At 34.1% G+C, this 18,057-nt stretch overlaps 3 protein-coding genes across 5 annotated transcripts; 2 read left to right on the top strand and 1 right to left on the bottom strand.

Moving 5' to 3' along the window:
- The first annotated feature begins 1,482 nt into the window (after positions 1-1,482).
- LOC21408491 lies at positions 1,483-6,234 on the top strand. Of its 2 annotated transcripts, XM_024166094.1 has the most exons (3): positions 1,483-1,554; positions 1,914-3,179; positions 4,062-6,234. In XM_024166094.1, exons 2-3 carry the CDS (start codon positions 2,133-2,135, stop codon positions 6,156-6,158), a joined length of 3,144 nt encoding a protein of 1,047 aa, XP_024021862.1. In that variant the 5' UTR covers positions 1,483-1,554; positions 1,914-2,132; the 3' UTR covers positions 6,159-6,234. The 2 variants fall into 2 exon arrangements, with proteins under 2 accessions (XP_024021862.1, XP_010097260.1); XM_010098958.2 differs by lacking the exon at positions 1,483-1,554 and having other exon boundaries at positions 1,845-3,179.
- Positions 6,235-6,450: 216 nt separating this feature from the next.
- On the bottom strand, positions 6,451-9,054 carry LOC21408490 (probable DNA replication complex GINS protein PSF1). Of its 2 annotated transcripts, none has more exons than XM_024166138.1 (7): positions 8,869-9,054; positions 8,696-8,790; positions 7,732-7,799; positions 7,464-7,577; positions 7,177-7,339; positions 6,838-6,990; positions 6,451-6,749 (listed from the first exon to the last, which is right to left on the bottom strand). In XM_024166138.1, the coding sequence occupies exons 2-7, from the start codon at positions 8,768-8,770 to the stop codon at positions 6,723-6,725; spliced, it is 600 nt and encodes a 199-aa protein (XP_024021906.1). In that variant the 5' UTR covers positions 8,771-8,790; positions 8,869-9,054; the 3' UTR covers positions 6,451-6,722. The 2 variants fall into 2 exon arrangements, with proteins under 2 accessions (XP_024021906.1, XP_010097259.2); XM_010098957.2 differs by having other exon boundaries at positions 6,454-6,749; positions 8,696-8,784.
- A 6,422-nt stretch (positions 9,055-15,476) lies between these two features.
- Positions 15,477-16,399, top strand: LOC21408489 (MAPK kinase substrate protein At1g80180). The gene has a single exon (XM_024166131.1). The coding sequence runs from the start codon at positions 15,632-15,634 to the stop codon at positions 16,010-16,012; it is 381 nt and encodes a 126-aa protein (XP_024021899.1). The 5' UTR covers positions 15,477-15,631; the 3' UTR covers positions 16,013-16,399.
- The last annotated feature ends 1,658 nt before the right edge of the window (positions 16,400-18,057 follow it).

The following is an 18,057-nucleotide window of genomic DNA, read 5'->3' as shown; positions in this document are numbered from 1 at the left end:
CACTCTTCTTCCCGTTTAATAATATTATTTATTTAATATATTATTATTTTAAATATTATTACATGTTTTCAAAAATTAAACCACCAAACGCAGTTTCAGTTTTTTTTAAAACTGAAATCAATCTTTAAATAAAACTATCAAACACATTTCAGAAATAATTCTAAAATGAAAATGAAAATATTTTCATTTCTATTTTCATACAGAAAATAAAATTATTTTAGAACCAATTTTAAACCCTTGGTCTCTGTACTCACCACTAGTGAAATGATATGTGATTCAAGTGAGGTTTCTATGCTGAGATGATTCAAGTGAGATTATTAATAGTAGAGATCAGATATTGGCTTGTAAAAGGGTGTCCAAAACAGAACATCACAGATTACACAAGTAATTACACAAAAAAGCAAGAACAGAGGTTGTGAGAGCCCAAAACCCACCTCCTTTATTCAAAAGGCGCTTCATTTGTCTTTTCTTTTCTTTTTCCCCAACTAAGTATAATGATGCCTAAGAATATATATTTGTTCTTGTTTAAGTGGTTTTTGGACGATACCAAAAATGAGTCTCTCATAGACTCATAACCCCGTTGAACAAAGGGAGAAAGAAAGAAAAGAACTCCTTTTTGACCTCAGCATAAGCTATGAAGCTATTTGAGTTGGTGGAAACTTGTTGATTTTTTCAAGTAGAATAGAAATGCCTAACAGGAAGGTGACCTATCTTATCTCACCAACGCATTATAATTAAGAAGAAACTAGGGGCTTGTTAGTTGCATTTTTGAATCATAATGATTTTGATTTGAGTATAGGTTTTAAGTTGAATTTGAATTATAATTTGAGTTAAAGTTATAACTTGAATTTGTGTTTAGATGTGCATATTTGAGTTATGATTTGAATTGAAAATCTATTTGAGTTTGTGTTGAGTGGTTCAAAACTTAAATTTATATTTATATAGTATTTTAATAAAAACTCAATGATGATGAAAAATTTTAATATGGTATATAGGTGAAATTTTATTCGTCTTTTCGTTGTAAACGCATAGAAAAAAAATCATCTCAATCGAAATTAAAACAAAAAAGTTATGACGTTTTTAATAATAAAAAAATATTGTTCATTAATTTGAGTTTGAGTTTAAAAACTTGAATTGAAGGAGAAACTTAAACTCAAATTTTAACTTTAAATTCAAGTTCAAACATAAATTTTACAAACAAATAACTTAACAAAATTTATAATATGAGTTCAAACTTATTATAAAAGAACAAGTCCTAGCTTATCCGTGCCAACTACTTTAGAATACATTCCTTCTTCCCACGTGACAAGGCAAAACTTCATTGGCCAGGACCGTGACTGCATTCCCCGCATGGGACGATATCATTCAGGCTCTCAGCTCCCTGCAGACTGCAATTGACTATTCAATATCATTTTCCCCTTTTTTTTGTCGTTTTTCTATTGTATATATCATTGGATCATTCTATTGGTTTTAAGCTACTCAAAAAGTTGGTTCCTTGTCTTCTCCTTTCCCACGGTTGATCTCAGATTTTGACCTGGGGTCCAAACCTTGCAGGTAATTTAGGTGATACCACCGTCTTTCGAATATTTTGTCCTCAAAATTCTATCTTTATATTGTTTTTGAATTATTCTCGGTCATCAAACTTCTTTGCTACCTCATTTGCCGGCGTTGGAAGTGGACATTTGATTGTTTGAATGGTTTTGCAGTTTCAACATTTGTATCCACTTATATGAGAAGTGGGTTTGCTAGCTTTCACGAATACTGATGGTTTTTGAAGTACAAATCAGATTCCTTTTGATGGGTGTTTATCTTTTGATGTTGGGTTCCTAATGGGTTTAAAATCTTCTAATGTATGTGTTTGTACGACTGGAAATTTTGAAGTTTAGAACTTGATTTTAATAATTGTTCTGCAGTGTGATGGAAGAAGGGCTTATGGAGTTAAAACACCTCAAACAGGGAAACATTTTGATTTGCTTATGAAATGAAGAAAAAGTTGAGGAATCTCCATTTGGGTTGTTGACACGAGAGTCAACATTTTCGGGGTCAATCTTCGATGATTTCTCTGAGGACTTTCATGTGATTGGGAAAGCAAAGAAAATAGATCCTGGTAGCATAATCATCCTAGTAGTCGAATGGATGCATTGCAGACTATTGCTTCTGCCACACAAATAGTGTCGGGTATGGTAGGTGCTGTTGCTGCATTAGAACAAGCATCAAGGAATCTTGATGAAGCCCCAAAGAGAGTTCGGAGCTTAGAGGAGTTTGTGCGCGAGCTTGAAAGCTTGACTCACCGAATTAAGCAAAAACACGTCCACAAACTCCATAACTCTCAACTGGAGCGCCAAATTCAAAGTCTGAATGGACTTACAGAACGGCTGCATCCGAAGATTGGCAAGGCTAAGAGAATGCTAACAAAGAGTAAGACTAAGAACTTGGCTAAAGTAGTATGGGGTTCTATGGTTGGTGACCCACTTGGGAAACTAGTGAACTCAATTAAGGATGACTTGAATTGGTGGCTAGAATCTCAGAGGCTGGCCCACAATGTTGAGAAGGCCATAGAATCAACTGCTCAAGCCGTCCCAGCTCAATTGAAAATCAAGAGTGAACAAGGCTATCCAGTTTCTAGCAAATGTAGTTATGTTAGGAATTTACTTGAACAAGAAGGTTCTCGTCGAGTCATTTTAATCGTTGGGCTATCTGGTATTGGGAAATCATGCTTGGCTCGACAAGTGGCTTCTGATCCTCCCAAGAGATTTGTGGGAGGAGCTGTTGAACTTGGATTTGGGCAATGGTGCAGTAGATCTGCTTGCAATGGAAGTAAGGCTGAGTACCAAAGGCGCTTGGCAAGAAAAATTTCTAGGTTTCTGGTGCAGATTGGATTTTGGAAGAAAATTCAGGATGAAAACAGTGGAGATCTTGATTATATGTGTTGCTTACTTCAAGAAGCCTTGTATGGAAAGAGTATTCTTGTTGTTCTTGATGATGTGTGGGAGCAGGATATAGTTGAGCGGTTTGCTAAATTATATGACAATGATTGCAAGTATGTTGTAACAACAAGAGATGAGGCTGTCTATGAAATAACAGAAGCAGAGAAGGTAGAGCTAAGCAAAGATGACATAAGAGAGATTAGCAAGGCAGTTATTCTCTACCATAGCCTCCTTAGTGAAAAAGAATTACCGGTATGTCCCATGGCATATATATTTGTTCTAAATTTTGTTTTATTATTGAAGTTTTTGATGGGAAAACTTTTTCTTATTAACCTATCTCAATCAGTACAAGAGCAAGAACATATATATAGGAACCCTAGGCAAGAAATCTTACAAAAAACAGAAAATAATCCCTGATTTGTGGGGAGAAATCTTCAATCAAATCAGGGAATAAATTACAAGAGAAAAGAATGGGGTAATAGACTACCCAAATCCTCTAAATAAGGAAACTAGTGAAGCTGTAATATGACCGCTGTAAATTTTCTAGTCAACACCACAATTCCACAGGTATCATTATTGCAAATGACACAACAACCTACCATGTCATAATGTTGATATTCTAATAGAGTATGAATGTAAGTACATGTGTAGCATCTCACTGGTGATTTAGTTGCCAATTCTCGTAATGATCCAAGATCTCGCTAAATTTTTCAACTTTAAAACAGCCTTATAGAATCTTCTTCTACTGCTATAAGGATGCATCATGAACAGATATTTTCTATAAAAAAAAAAATGTCTGTTTATAGTTTATCTTATATCTACTTTGCTCGAGTTCATGAAAGCTTTATTATCTCCATAGGCAACTATTACGTGTTACTTTAGGGGAGTGTCCAATTATTGTATTAGAATTATGACAATACACATGCATATACATACACGTATACACCTTCGAACCCTCTTACAGAATCCATGTAGTCATGAACCAAGTTTAAGGGGGTGTATAGTTGAAGCACATTACTAGCACATTATTTAGTTCTCAGACAGACATGTTCCCAATTTGTGCTTGCCTAATAATTTTGTTATGATTTCTTTTCCTCTATAGTTTGATTAAACTATTATCATTTTATTCCATAGGATGTAGCAGACAAATTACTTGATCGTTGTGGCCACCACCCTCTGACAGTTGCTGTTATGGGTAAGGCTCTGAGGAAAGAAAAGAGAGTCGAGAAATGGAAAAAAGCCATCACCAACTTATCTACATTTGCCACCTGTGCACCAGGCCCAGTATCATATGTAAATGAAAAAGAAGCTGAGAATACGTTGACCATTTTTGGGTCGTTCAAATTCAGTCTAGATGCGATGCCTGGAGAGTCTAGAAACCTCTTCATAGCTCTGGCTGCTCTTTCATGGGCAGAACCTGTGCCGGAATCATGTGTAGAGGCTATTTGGTCAGTTCTTGGGCAGGAAAGCTTGTTCCCTCTTATAGTTTGCAAGCTTGTTGAAGGTTCTTTGCTTATGAAAACCGAAACAGATCCATTGTACTTGGTTCACGACATGGTTGCTCTTTACCTTGATAGCAAGACAAATGATTCAATAGAGATGCTACTAAAAGAATCCAAACCGGAAGAAACTGCAAATATCTGCCCTTGGCTTCTTATATTTGGGAAAGAGAATGTAAAAAGTGTTTCTGAGCAGAGAATAGTGCACTTCCTTGGTGCTGAGGAAAAGCAGGCGATTATCACCTTAAAAGCCATTATCCAGGCTCTAATGGCTAGCAAATCTATTTCTGAACTGGAAGCCAGCAGAGCAAGCTTTAGTAGCATTCTGGGTCCTAGGATTTCGAACATTATTTTAACTGGGTCAGAGAGTCTAATTGCAGTCTCTGCAGAAGCCATCATGAACATATTCAGTAAGAGCGATTACTGCAATTATTTTCCATCAGTTGAAGCTACAGGTTCAGTCAGCAAGTTGGCAAGCATCTTAGAAGATTGTGAAGACCCCATGATTCAAACCAACATTTCAATTGTTCTTGCAAAGCTTGCAGAATTTGGAAGTCTAGAGACAGTTGACGAAGTACTGCAAAGAATTCCATTTAATCGAATGACTGAGTTGCTTTCTCCAAATGCTGAGGAATGGCATGAGAGTATGTTTACTATATTGATGTCTTTGACCAAGGCTGGAAAATCGAAAGCTGTTCAGAGAATGTTTGGCTTTGAAATTGACAAAAGTCTTCTTAAACTTATGGAGAATGGATCTGAAGTAGCTCAACACCATGCTATTGTCATATTGAAGACATTTTATGAGTTGGGAGGTCCTCAAGCCAATGGTTCTCTTCAACCGACAAATCTAAATCTTTTGCCATGGCAAGTTAGACTTCGTCTAGAGACTTTTGTTTTATCAGATAGAAGAGTTCCTTTTTCACCAAAGCATCACTCTTTCGAGGATCTTATCCATAAGGTGGTTGCTGGTGATAGCAAGCAAGTGTTGGAGGCAATGCAAGATCTTATACCAATCATCGAAAAAGCAGGAGAATCGAGTATTAGAAACAGGATTCTGAAAAGTCCACTTATCAAGCGATTAGGTGAACTTCTGCAACGGGGACACCATGAAGAAAGCTCGACAAAATCTCAATCTGTCTTTTTATTAATGAAGTTGGCCTGTTCTGGTGGAGAACCCTGCACTAAGAAGTTTCTGGAATATGACATCATACCCGAGCTAGTTATGATGATGCAAAACAGTAGTACAGAGTTACAGGATGCTGCCTACACAGCACTTCACCAGATGCTATTTGGCAGTGGTGGTGTCCTTATCTTGAACCGAATTCTTCACATGGGTCTTGTAGAGAGAATGGTTCAATCACTGGAAAGCAAGTCGACAAAGACGAGGGAAGTGAATGGGCAATGCCTTTTGGATATTGTTCAGCTGGGAAAGAAGGCCTGTTTAGAAAGGATGTTTGCTGCACAAGTGGTTGAAAAACTTGTGAAGTTGGAAAAGTCTGATGGAGGAAATGGTGGTTATCTTGTTGAATTTCTCAAGGGAATTGATAGATGTAAGCACCTTTCAGTGGCGGAGCGTAGGGTGATGAAGCAGCAAGTTATTAGGAAGGTAAGGGCTGCCATGAAAGGGCATAAATTTGATTATCAGATTTTAGAAGCATTGGATGCTTGTGTATCCGAGGGTTCAAAGAGTGGGGGTAGTGGTAGCGGTGGTGGTGGTAGACATAGAAAGTAGTAACACCCCTTTCTTAGTTAGAGCTCACATTGTATTGATATTTACCTCTTTAAATTACAAGAAGCGAATTCAATTAGAGTTTTGCAGTACATGTTTTGGCAATGTAGCATTATATATTAGCCAATAACCTGCATATATATAAAATCATTTGAATATCTGCGTTCCTGAGACCAATAATGTGCATTTTAATTCGTTTAAATGTGAAATCAATTAGTGTATGTTTGGTATATGAGTTCTGCTACAGTGCAAACTCATGGTTTTGCTACAATGTTTTTTCTTCACAAAATTTGAATTTCAAGAGTCATAATCAAGAATTTTAGTTGAACCTATATACCAAACGGGCCCTTAGAAAGTACCATCTCAACTGGTTAAAAAGTAAATTTTCCCATCTTGTTCATGTTATACGCTGTTTCTAGGGCGAAATCAAATACAATAATTTTTTTGTTTTTTATCACTCTTTAAGAAACAGCTTAGCAAGAAAAGAAGATGACGAATAAATTATTCATCACCCCCAAATTTCAACGTGATGGAATGGTACGAGAACAATTAGCAGCGAGACTCGTGTCAACCTGTGAGCTCCTCCATCAAGCCCTGTTGATAAGAGCCAGTATCTAATAGATGAGAAATTCAATAAATCCAAACTATATGCTATAAAATCATGAAGTCAGTCAGAACTCACCCTTGAGATGAACTGTTCAGCATCCGTTCTTTTAAGAAAATGCATTGAATGACAAGTAAAATTGGCTGTCTTATCATCACTTAGTACTATTCCTTCACCGATATCATCGAGGACTCTCACCTGAATGTAAGGATCTTTTGGCGGCACCATGTCCTGGTTAAACAAGAAATCATCAATGGCTGTTAAGATTTCTTTTTTTTGGCGCCCTTTGAGAAGGGAAAAAACAAAAAAAAAAAAGTGTTACACCAGAAGATCTACTAAGCAAAAGCATTCTAGTAAAAACTTGACAAAATTTATAGCCTTAATCTGTGTTGGGAAAGCACATAAACTGTAACTTACCACAGCCAAGTCGAGATCGATTCTTGACATATATGATTTCAAAGATGCAGAATGTTTCTTGAAATATTCTTCCTCGAAATGACTCAACTTCTCTTGAATTTCTTGTGGAAGCATGGTCCCCACCTTCCAAATCAGATTTCGAAGAATTTCAGCTCGTTTATACCTGCATTATCATAAAAACATGAGCAAGAATAGCCGGCATTTGGCTAATAGAAAACAGCTTCATTTGACTGGATAGAAGTAGGTTGATGCATATATAGATAAAGAACAGATAAGAAGTTACTTACAGATATGACATTAGGCACCGTTTGTTGCGAACTAAAGAAAGGTGGTGGACAAGTGCCCCAAAGTGGTCTTCGTTTTTAGTTGTTTGGACATCCAATCCTTTTTCCTGCATATTCCTGTTGTAAAATCCAGTCATTACAAGTCAACTATATAACACTAGACCAAGAAATACATAACGGTCTCCAATACATAAAGGGATTCTTATATTATACGATTGTCTTTGAACACTACTAGCACCTCAAGCAACACAAACATACAAAAGGGGATTACCTTATCAAGGCTTGAAGCTCAGAATAATGTTGACTACATTCTGCAATTACTTGATCAAGTTGGTCACTCTGCAGTATCAAAGTGATAAAGAAGTTAGAGACACTATTATATGAGAGAAAGAAGACTCCAATAAGTTTCCATTCAACTTCAAGCAAGTATTGAGTCTTCAATCATGAATGCAAAATATTCATACATGTAATTGAGAAAACAGAGCTAAAGGATAACCGATGGTTTTTTAAGTCAAAAGCATAGAGTTCAAGTAATTCAAACTTAGTATTTGGATAGTTAGACTTTCGTACCAACAAAAAGAAAAGACATGAAAGGCCTCGAAAAATACTAGGAGCTTCATAAGGTAATAGCAAAATCTTGGTTAATTATCATCTAGCAAGTCAAACTCACAATTTGATGGGTGAAATAAACCCAATTGTTCTATGTAATAAACCATCGTTGCAAAATGAAGTCCGTTTGAATTTTGATTATCCGATTTCAACTCAATTTCATTAATCTAATTCATTCAAAAGCCCAATTAGAAAATTTTCAGACACTACTAACTCAAAGAAAAAAAATGTTCATAGCGCACAATCAGTAAAACACGGTTGAATTACAAAATTGACCAACAAATCGCATTGCTCGGAACATATTTAAAGCAAGGCAACATTATGTCATATTCACTGTTTACTCTTGTAATACACACAATTTCTGGACCAGAACGTTATTTTAAGCCCCATATTGCTTCCCCTAATCTATACTAATAACAAATATCTAAAGCTGTATCTCTAAACAAAAAATTAGGAGAACGGTCAAAAATTGTAACTTGTCAAATATTGGCGCTGACTTAGAACCGTCAGTGAGAATTCCGAAGAATCCCCGACACAACAAGTATTGTTAAACAAAACCCATTACTAAAATCGCCATCATCGGACCAAAAAAAAAAAAAAGAACCCAATTTGAGAAGTAATCATACATTGAACGGGGTAAGTTGCTCTTTCTCTCCAGTTGCAAGTTCTTTCACCAGTTGGCAAGCCTTTCTGCCGTACATCTCCGAAATTCTACCTGCAACTTCTCAAAAGATTTCAGCGTGCGAATCGATCGACGAAAACTAATTCGGAAAATAAAGAAGAGGAGCCCAGTACTAACCTCAATTGCGCACGCACAGGCGGAATTGGATTTGTTGTTTTCCAAGATCCGAAATTGAAAACCCAAGAGCTCCAGATCGTTAAACAGCGTCTTTTTTTCTTTTTTTTTGTTGTTGCTCTGATTGAAGTTTTTGAGTTTGGTTAAAGGAAACAGGCGGTGAGAATTAGAGGTCTTAGAAAGAGACATCAGGATCTGAATGTTTTGGCGGGATTTAGGGTTTTGAGAGGGGGAAAAAAAGGGTAAAAATTGCACTCTAGCGCCCTCAACTTTTTTTTTTTAATTGCATAATAATGCATCTCAAATATTTAATTTTGACAAATTAAAATTTAAAATTATTAACACTTAAAGTCATATAAACTTTATTAAATTGATGGTTCGAGATACGAGATTTACACTGATTTAAAAAATGACAAGTTTTGTTTATATGTTATATTTAGTGATAAATTTACTACAAAATATAACGTTTATTAAATTTAATCCATAAAATAGCATTACATTTAGAGAGTAAATGTTTTATTCAAATAACAATTTGACATTAACATATTAATTTAGCATTTAGGGGTATTTTTAAAAATTGTCTTTCTAATAAACATATCTTGACCAAAAAAAGAGTGTAATCAATAGACATTTTTTTTGGCAGGTGTTGAGGTTTGTCCACTGTCGTTCTTTATGTCTGTATGTATAAATAGTGGTGCGTCGTTTTATACATAGGTGTACGATCACGGCATGTTGTTCTAATTTTTTAAATCAGGCAATGCATTTGTAGTTGAAAAACGACATTGTATTCAACACAAAAACTACACGTCGCTTTGCCATTTGGAAAAATGCGGCATCCTTGAATTTATCGTTGCAATTTCTTTTTTTTTAATTATTAATTGAAAGTTCATTGTTGCTCTCTAAATAAATTAATGTTTAATTAATCATATCATTACTTTTTGTCGTTTAAAAATTTTAAAATATTTTTTAATTGATTTATCATGCTTATTCATTAATAATATGATAAAATATAATTAGTTTGACACTCTTTTGGATACTGAAAATTAAATAGATGGTATAAATTATATTTTTATTTGGAACAGGACAAGCCGCTGCCTCTATTTAATCACTTTACCAAATAAATAATGCCACGAAAAGTAACCAGACATCTTCTGGGCAGAATGATGTGTGTGCATGTAATTGAGTAATACCCACTATGGGGAAAATGCTTTCCAAATTATTTTTCAGGGGAAAGTGCTTTCCAAATTTGCATCTCCATTCTCCACCGAAAAACATACTTAAGAATCAACACATCACTCGATTGAGTATCTAATTGCCACATATATCACAGTGACGTACTCGATTGCTTTGTCTTGGTCATTTGAAGGTCCTAATAATTAAGGAGACGTTTGGTTTATAGATTAAAATTATGAGATTAAAATTATTTTTAATTTATGTGTATTTTTAATGAGAGAAAATACTGTAACGAATCACGAATCATAATTTAAATCAGAGTACAAATCCCTCAATTAAATAATTCTTAAAATTATTTTTAAATTAGCGAAAAAAATTAAGCTATTCTTTAATTATTTGATCAATCATGGCACGCCAGATGTTGGGTTTGATTTATTTTTTTGTTTTTTGTTAAATGGATTAATTTTTATTATATTTTTCTCTTATATATGGACATGATAATGCCGATGATGTGATGATGGTGACAATGACCTTTTACAAATTAAGACGTTTGGTTTATAGATTAAAATTATGAGATTAAAATTATTTTTAATTTACGTGTATTTTTAATGAGAGAAAATACTGTAACGAATCACGAACCATAATTTAAATCGGAGTACAAATCCCTCAACTAAATAATTCTTAAAATTATTTTTAAATCAGCGAAAAAAATTAAGCTATTCTTTAATTATTTGATCAATCATGGCACGCCAGATGTTGGGTTTGGTTTATTTTTTTGTTTTTTGTTAAATGGATTAATTTTTATTATATTTTTCTCTTATATATGGACTGTGGACATGATAATACCGATGATGTGATGATGGTGACAATGACCTTTTACAAATTAAAGCATGATAGTGTTTTTAGACTTGGAATTGGTACAATTTCTTTGGTGTTGATCACGGTGGCTTACCAAATATTCAATACCCCCAATTATTATTCTTCTTTATCTGTTGCGGGCCAGGTGTTAAGCTTCTTGTTTTTCTGACCCCAATGATTATTCAAAATCGAAGAAAATCCTGGATTATTTTGACTTGTACGAGTAAAGTAAGGAGTAATAGGGACATTTATCATATTAATTGAGTTGCCATCTTTGAAAGGAAATAAACAATAATGTATTATTGAAAAAAAAAAATTTCAAATTCCTCAAAAAAAAAAAAAAAAAAAATCAAAAGGTTTGAAAGGTTTGAAAAGAATTCGTGGACGTCAGGCAAGTGCAAATCAAACAGATGATAAATGCATTTTTCACCTTGGAACTTTCTTGAATGCGATAAGCCATAAGGCCATGAAAAAGGGCAAGCAATTTTTTTGCACGTGATGGATCCAATTTTGGTTTTTTCGCTAGTAGATGAAACCGACTTAAAATGGGTCCTTATTACCACTCTTCCTGTTTGGAGTAAAACAAAAATTATATAATAAAAAGTGAAAAAAAAGGGTCTATAACTTTGGGAAATAGTATTGCTTCGTATTTATACATAGTCCCTATAGAATCCAAATCTATCTTTCTAATATATTCTATTATCAACTCATATTTTTCTACAACAAAAAAATACTTTGTTTTGTCGGTATCTCATCAGTGAGCATATGAGAGGAGAGGTCAATAAAATTCTAGTTCTTTATAGGTGACTCTGAAAATTATCTTGTTAATTTTTAGAACTTTAAAAACGTTATTTGGGACGCCAAAGTTCCATTTTTTGTTGTTGTTGTTGTCGGGTTTTGTTTGTTTTTTAGTCTCGGCCCGATATTATGTTCAAAAGTCATAACTAGGGTAACTAATACTAAATTATCAACCAAATATATCCAGCAAAAAAAAAAAAAAAAAGACAATATTACAAACTATTTACCACAGAACGACACCCAAAGAAGGCAACCGACAAGTAGTCGTGAGTACTCTGCAATGGCAAAAAACGTGAATGCAAACCATCACCAATTAATCACTCAAGGCTTGAACATTTGCCTAATTTTCCTTCTTTAGACGACAACCTTTTCCTAATTAGTTGGCTTAGAAACTCCTTAATTGATCATTAATTTAACTAATAATGTCGAGAAAACGATTGACAAAATTAATCAAAACAAGTTGGCTACCTTTGCTTTGGGGGATGACCAAAGCCAGCTCAGCCACGGTGGACAAACATCACTTAATCACGCCTACGTTGCGACCCACATAAAAAAAAAGCTATTAAAGTTTTAACTTAACCATAATTTATAAGGCTCTTTCTGTGAACGCCCGCGCTGTTTTTGTGGGGTGTATTTCCCCCATTATCACTGAACACGTGGGGTTCATGGGATGCACAAGGAACCGGTTTTTGCCAGTGTATTTTACCTATTCACGTTTTCTAATACAACAAATATTGTATTAAATAATCTTTGTGGAGGACAATTTCGTAATATGAGTGAGTAATTTTATATTTTTCCTATTTTCTGAATTTTTTGAGAGGGTAAAATAGTAAAGTTGTTTTATCAATTATTAAAAATTGGTTTCTTCCTTCGTAAAAGTGACAAAGAGAAGCGTAATATTTGTGTTGCGAGTCGCAACGGTTTGATGAAATTGTACTTTAAGGATACGACGTCGTTTTTGAATAGTTATCACAAACTCTGTAGACTGCAGGGCAGGGAGGAATGTCGGCCATGGCTTCTCGCCCAATTCAACGGATTGGGGTTTCATCCTAGTTTTGATTGAAGCTCTTGGAAGTGTTGGAAGGACTTTCTAAGCCGAATGGTATTTTCAAGAAATAAGGTTTTTCTGGTTTAAGCCGGGGATAAAGTTCTGTAATGTTTTGCTCAGAGAGTGTTTGAAGAAAAACCTCTTAGAGTTTCAGATCCCATTGGTTTTGATTGGAATGATGAAGATAAAATTCAAGTTCAGCATGAAGATATATCGAGAATTCCGGGGGAAAAGATTCTAGCTTTGGTTCCAATTCTCAGAAATATACTGTTATTGAGAGTGGTGAAACTGAATCTGAACATGGAAAAATGGAGGAACTGAAGAACCGGATGCAGTTTCAAACGCTTTGATAATATATATATATATATTTTGCTGATTAAACTGTAATTTATTGAGAAAACTCACCGAGCAAAATGGTAGACACAACAGGGCCTATCATCCCTGAGAAAAGAAAACCAGTGAAATTACACAGTAAAGCCCATTTTGCAAGAGAGTCAGCAAGCCTATAACAGGAAAACGCTTTGATACTTGAAACTGGGCAAATGGGCAGGTAACGCTAAAGAATGTTTGGATCTGCCATCTGCCCGGTGTTCGCCGATCTGCCGTCCATCCTTTTGTCGCTGAAATGCCTTCACGTTTCAAGGCTTCCCATTATTTTGTTCGTTCCCAAAACCACCACAAAAAGCCTACTGATTTCGTACTTGTCACTTGACAACAAAATAAAAAAATTATTATCCCTTAACCAACCGGTAGCACTTCCCATTGATTTATGAATTTAAAATTATTATTTAAAATTACTTTTGTATTCATAAAAAAAAATATTGTAATGATTCATAAATTATAATTTAAATTATGATATAAATAATTATAATCTGGTATGAATTATTTTAAAAATCTTTGCTCTAAACGCATTCTAAATGTCTCCATACCCTCATCCAACCACCACCGTCAGATATTAAGAGTTGAAATAAAAAAACAAAAGTAAAAAATTGAAGGGCTGAGATTTAATGGAGACCAGCCCATTCATTTCCAACTGGGGGACTATAGCCTGGCCCAGTTTATAATAGCTGCACATTTATAATCCTTGCCACTATTTAAAACTTAGCAAATATCGCATAAAAAAAATTAAAAACTTAACAATGAGCAATGACACACATTAAATTCAGACATTGGAAATTATAAACAACAAATTTCGTGCAACGTATTAACAAAGTTTTATCTTATTTCTCCAAGAAAGCAAAATACAAAAGCAGCCCGTGTATTTTATGGAAATAGTGTTTTCCACGTGTTTTGGAGAAGAATAATATTAGGAACACCAACTCAAATCTTAATTTTTATCCACTAACTGATGTGATATATGAGTTGTCATTTTTATATTGGTGAATGTTTAAAACATTACCATGTCAATTAATGATAAAAGTTTACATCTACTAATAAAAAAGTTAACTTACATACCACATTATTTGATATATAAAAATTGAAATTTGAGTCGGTGTCCTTAACATTATTCAGAAGCACTATTAATTCTTAAACTATGAGCATTGTAATATTTTTGTGCTTGGAATTGCATTTTTCACGGATTATTTACAAAACTTTGGTTTTTTACAATTTTAGTTGTTGGCAACAAAATTGACAAAAGGATTTTGAAAATTTTATAGAGCTGATCATGCACGTAAAGCGATAACTTGAAACTTCACGGAAATATTTACATTAAATACAAAGTGTCTTTTTTTTTTTTTTTTTACTATGCTAAAAACATAAAAATTATGACATTTTGCGCTTAGTTAACTATTTAGGTAAAATTTTCACTTTTTATACAATAAGTATGTGATTATCTAAATTATATTTTATAAATCCTTCATCAATTTCAGTGCCAAGAATTTAAAGCTACCGGATAAGCTAAAGTTTAGAGGATAATCTCTTAAACTTAAAAATTTTAGGATCAAATTGTCACGATTCTCGTAGTTTAAGAACTAACAAGGCTAATAACTCTATTATTATCACTAGAGTTATTGGTACATTAGTTTCTAAACTCTGAGCATTATTACAATTTGGTTCTTAAACTTTTACTTTTAACAAATTACCTCTTAAACTTTTCTTTTTGGTAATTTTGATCCATGACACAAAAATTGAAAAAGAATTTTTAGAATTTGACGGTGTTAATTATGAGTCTATCATGTGATAACTTAAAACTTGATAAAAATTAAGAAATTTAGTGTCAGGGGTTTTAGAAATTTATTAATCTTAATATCAAAGACCAAAACTACTAAAAAAGATGAAAATGGTAGTCTGTCAAAATAAAAAATCTCAGAGACTAAATTGCCATAATGCTCAAAATTTAAGAATAAGAATACCAACAATCCTTATTTTTAGAGAAAATAGTTAAACTTACTTTTTAAAGTATATGAATCTAAATTTTTTATTCCTTACTCTTAATTAATACACTTTTAATTAATATAATTATTTAATTAAAAAATATTAATTAAAAATAAAAAATAAAAATTGAGACACATACACTTTAAAAAATATTTTCTTCATTTTCCCTCGTTGTTATCATTTTTTTTTTTATTAAATAACGATTTCTTAGACTCTTACCATGTCCTGTTTAACGGTAAGAAAGCATAAAACAAATACATAAAATAATAAAAAGTTGACTGAGCAGCCATGTTCTGACCTTTGTGCGTAGCCATTCTTTGTACCTCTTATCCTCGGCCCCTATATAAACAGAAACCAAAAAGTCACATAACCAACAACTCAATAATAATACTCAAATTTACCCACAACAATTCCATTTTAGTTTTATACACAACAATAATAATAGAAAGATCCAGAGAAAGAGAAAGAGAAAGAGAAAGAAAGAGAGAGAAAGAAGAGAGAGAAAGAGACGCCATGGCTGGTTTGCAAAGATCTGCCATGTCCTTCAGGAGGCAAGGCTCGTCAGGGCTGGTGTGGGACGACAGGTTCTTGTCGGGTGAGCTAAATCAGGTCCCGCAAAAGGAAGATCAGCCACCGCAAGGATCGGGAGATCAGCAAGATCAAAAGCCGGAGACGTTGCTCAAGGAGGTCAAGGCGCCGAGGCCGATCAACACCGTCGAGAGGAGCCAATCCAACGGCGGAGGACGCGGCTACCGCACCGGGAGAGTCTCGCCGGCGATTGAGCCGCCATCGCCCAAGGTCTCCGTCTGCGGTTTCTGCAGCGCCTTCCGGAAACCGACCAATAAGAATCGCAGGACGAAGACTGCCGGTACGGGTAAGCGCAGATCGCGGTAACACGTCTCAACTTTCGATTTCCCGGTTACCGGAATGGAATTTCCCGGCGAATATTTTGGAATATTCCGGTTAGCTCAGCTCAGGGTTATGTATGGTGGCTTATGAGATTTTTCGTTATAGCGTGGTAGAGAGAATTAGGTTCATCCGTCGAGTATCTGAGAAATACAAAAAAAAACCATATAAAAATGTTTCTTTTTACTTTTTTCTTTTGGGGATTTTTGAGTTTTGAATTTTTATGGTGCTGATGTTCATCATGTTTTTGTTTTCCTAGATCTCTTAGACATAGTTTATGTGGTTTGGTTGGGGGTTATTGTAATTATCTGTGTATATTTGTTGCATTTTTTGGAGAAAAATGAAAATCTCATCTGTACAAATTAAGCATTAAAATCAAATTGTCACTCTCAATTGTTTGCAATTTTTAATGAATGCCAACTTGCCAACTTGATAATTTAATATTCTAGACAAATAATTGCTTCAGATAATCAAGCTTGTGGTTATGTCGGTTCTGCTTTTCTCTGTCATCTAAGTCGGGTTTTTGATATGGGTTTTCTTTATATCCATTATCATGTAGAAACAGAAAAAAAAATGTAACTAAGCCTAGAATATTCTGAGATTATTTACACAACATGACGACAGACTTCAAATTTCTGAAACGGGATCTTCTTTAAAAAAAAAAAAAAATTACTCTGCGGCGAAAAGGCAGTGTTCTGAGGAATCTCTTCTTGGTCTTGATTCCTCTGGCAGAGATTATAAAGGTGTTCTTGGGATCAACAAAGAGAAGTGGACCCTAGAGACTGAAACCACCCAGATTGAATAGTGAGAGAGGCTTTTGTGAGCATATTATTATTGCTTTCTTTTGTCATTCAGTTTTATGCCATTCAAGGTTTTGGTTCTTAGGCTTATCGTTATGCCCATCAGTTTCTTATCTGGCTGGAACAAATAACAGTCAGACAAAAAAAAAAAAAAAAAAAAAAAAAAAAAAAAACTAATAATAGTCTATAAACCCATTAATATGGCTGCGGAGTTTCTGAGCCATACACAATACGACGAGTGATTTTTGACAAGAGTTGCCTCTTTCAAGGCATTTATTTCCACAATATTGTCTTGTTTCTTGAACTTTGGCTTCTCTACATGTGAAGCGCTAAAATGTACAAACAAAATCCTTTGTTTTGTTTTGTTTTACAAATAGGGTGTGTATTTGTTTCATGGGTTTGTTTAAAATTTTTTTTTTTTCTGTATTTTTCCCTCTTATAGAATTTAAAATTTTCTGTTAAAATCTATAAATTAAACGTACTATAAGTTTTAACGGTTGGGCTGTTGGGAATCTAGTAAATTTATTTGGATGTGAATATATCTTTAAATTGACTTGACACTAGGATATCAAGCTATAAGTTTTGAGTTACAATTGTTATGTTTGGAATTGATCATATTTTTATTTTTTACGTTTTTTGAGAAAAAAATGAAAACATTTTCAAAATGGCGTTTGGCGCAATAAAGGCAAAAAATGAAAATGAAAATAATTTTTTGATTTAGTGTAAAATGAGAGAGAAATAAAAAATGACTTTTAATCATTTTTCATTTTTTGTTTTCATTTTCTCCTTGTTAGTTTACCAATTCATCCCAAAAGCTTAAGCTTTTAGGAAGTTGGTCAACAATAGTTTTATACTTTAACACTCCCCCTCATGTGTGGGCTAAACAATAGGCAATCATGTGAGTAAGTTAATTGGAAAGCCCAACACATGAATATTTAAGCCCGATATATATTAAAAACCCAACACATGATGACAATTTTAAATGGGGATAAAGAATGCAATTACGGGGATTTAAACCCAGGACCTCCCGCTCTGATACCATGTTAATTTACCAATCCATCCTAAAAGCTTAAACTCTTAGGAGGTACTGGTAAACTAAGGGCCCGTTTAGTTCGCTGATTTGAGTTTTTAATTCGAGTTGAGATGTGATTTTATGTGAGAGCTTTTTACTGTAGTAAAAAAGTTAGATGTGATTGTTTGTGAGAGCTTTTTACTGTAGCAAAACTCGAATTC

The sequence above is a fragment of the Morus notabilis genome, unplaced genomic scaffold (assembly GCF_000414095.1).
Source record: "Morus notabilis unplaced genomic scaffold, ASM41409v2 Scaffold843, whole genome shotgun sequence".
In the NCBI taxonomy this organism is placed as follows: Eukaryota; Viridiplantae; Streptophyta; class Magnoliopsida; order Rosales; family Moraceae; genus Morus; species Morus notabilis.
The sequence above is the reverse complement of the archived record's forward strand: the minus strand, read 5'-3'. Positions and strand labels throughout refer to the sequence as shown.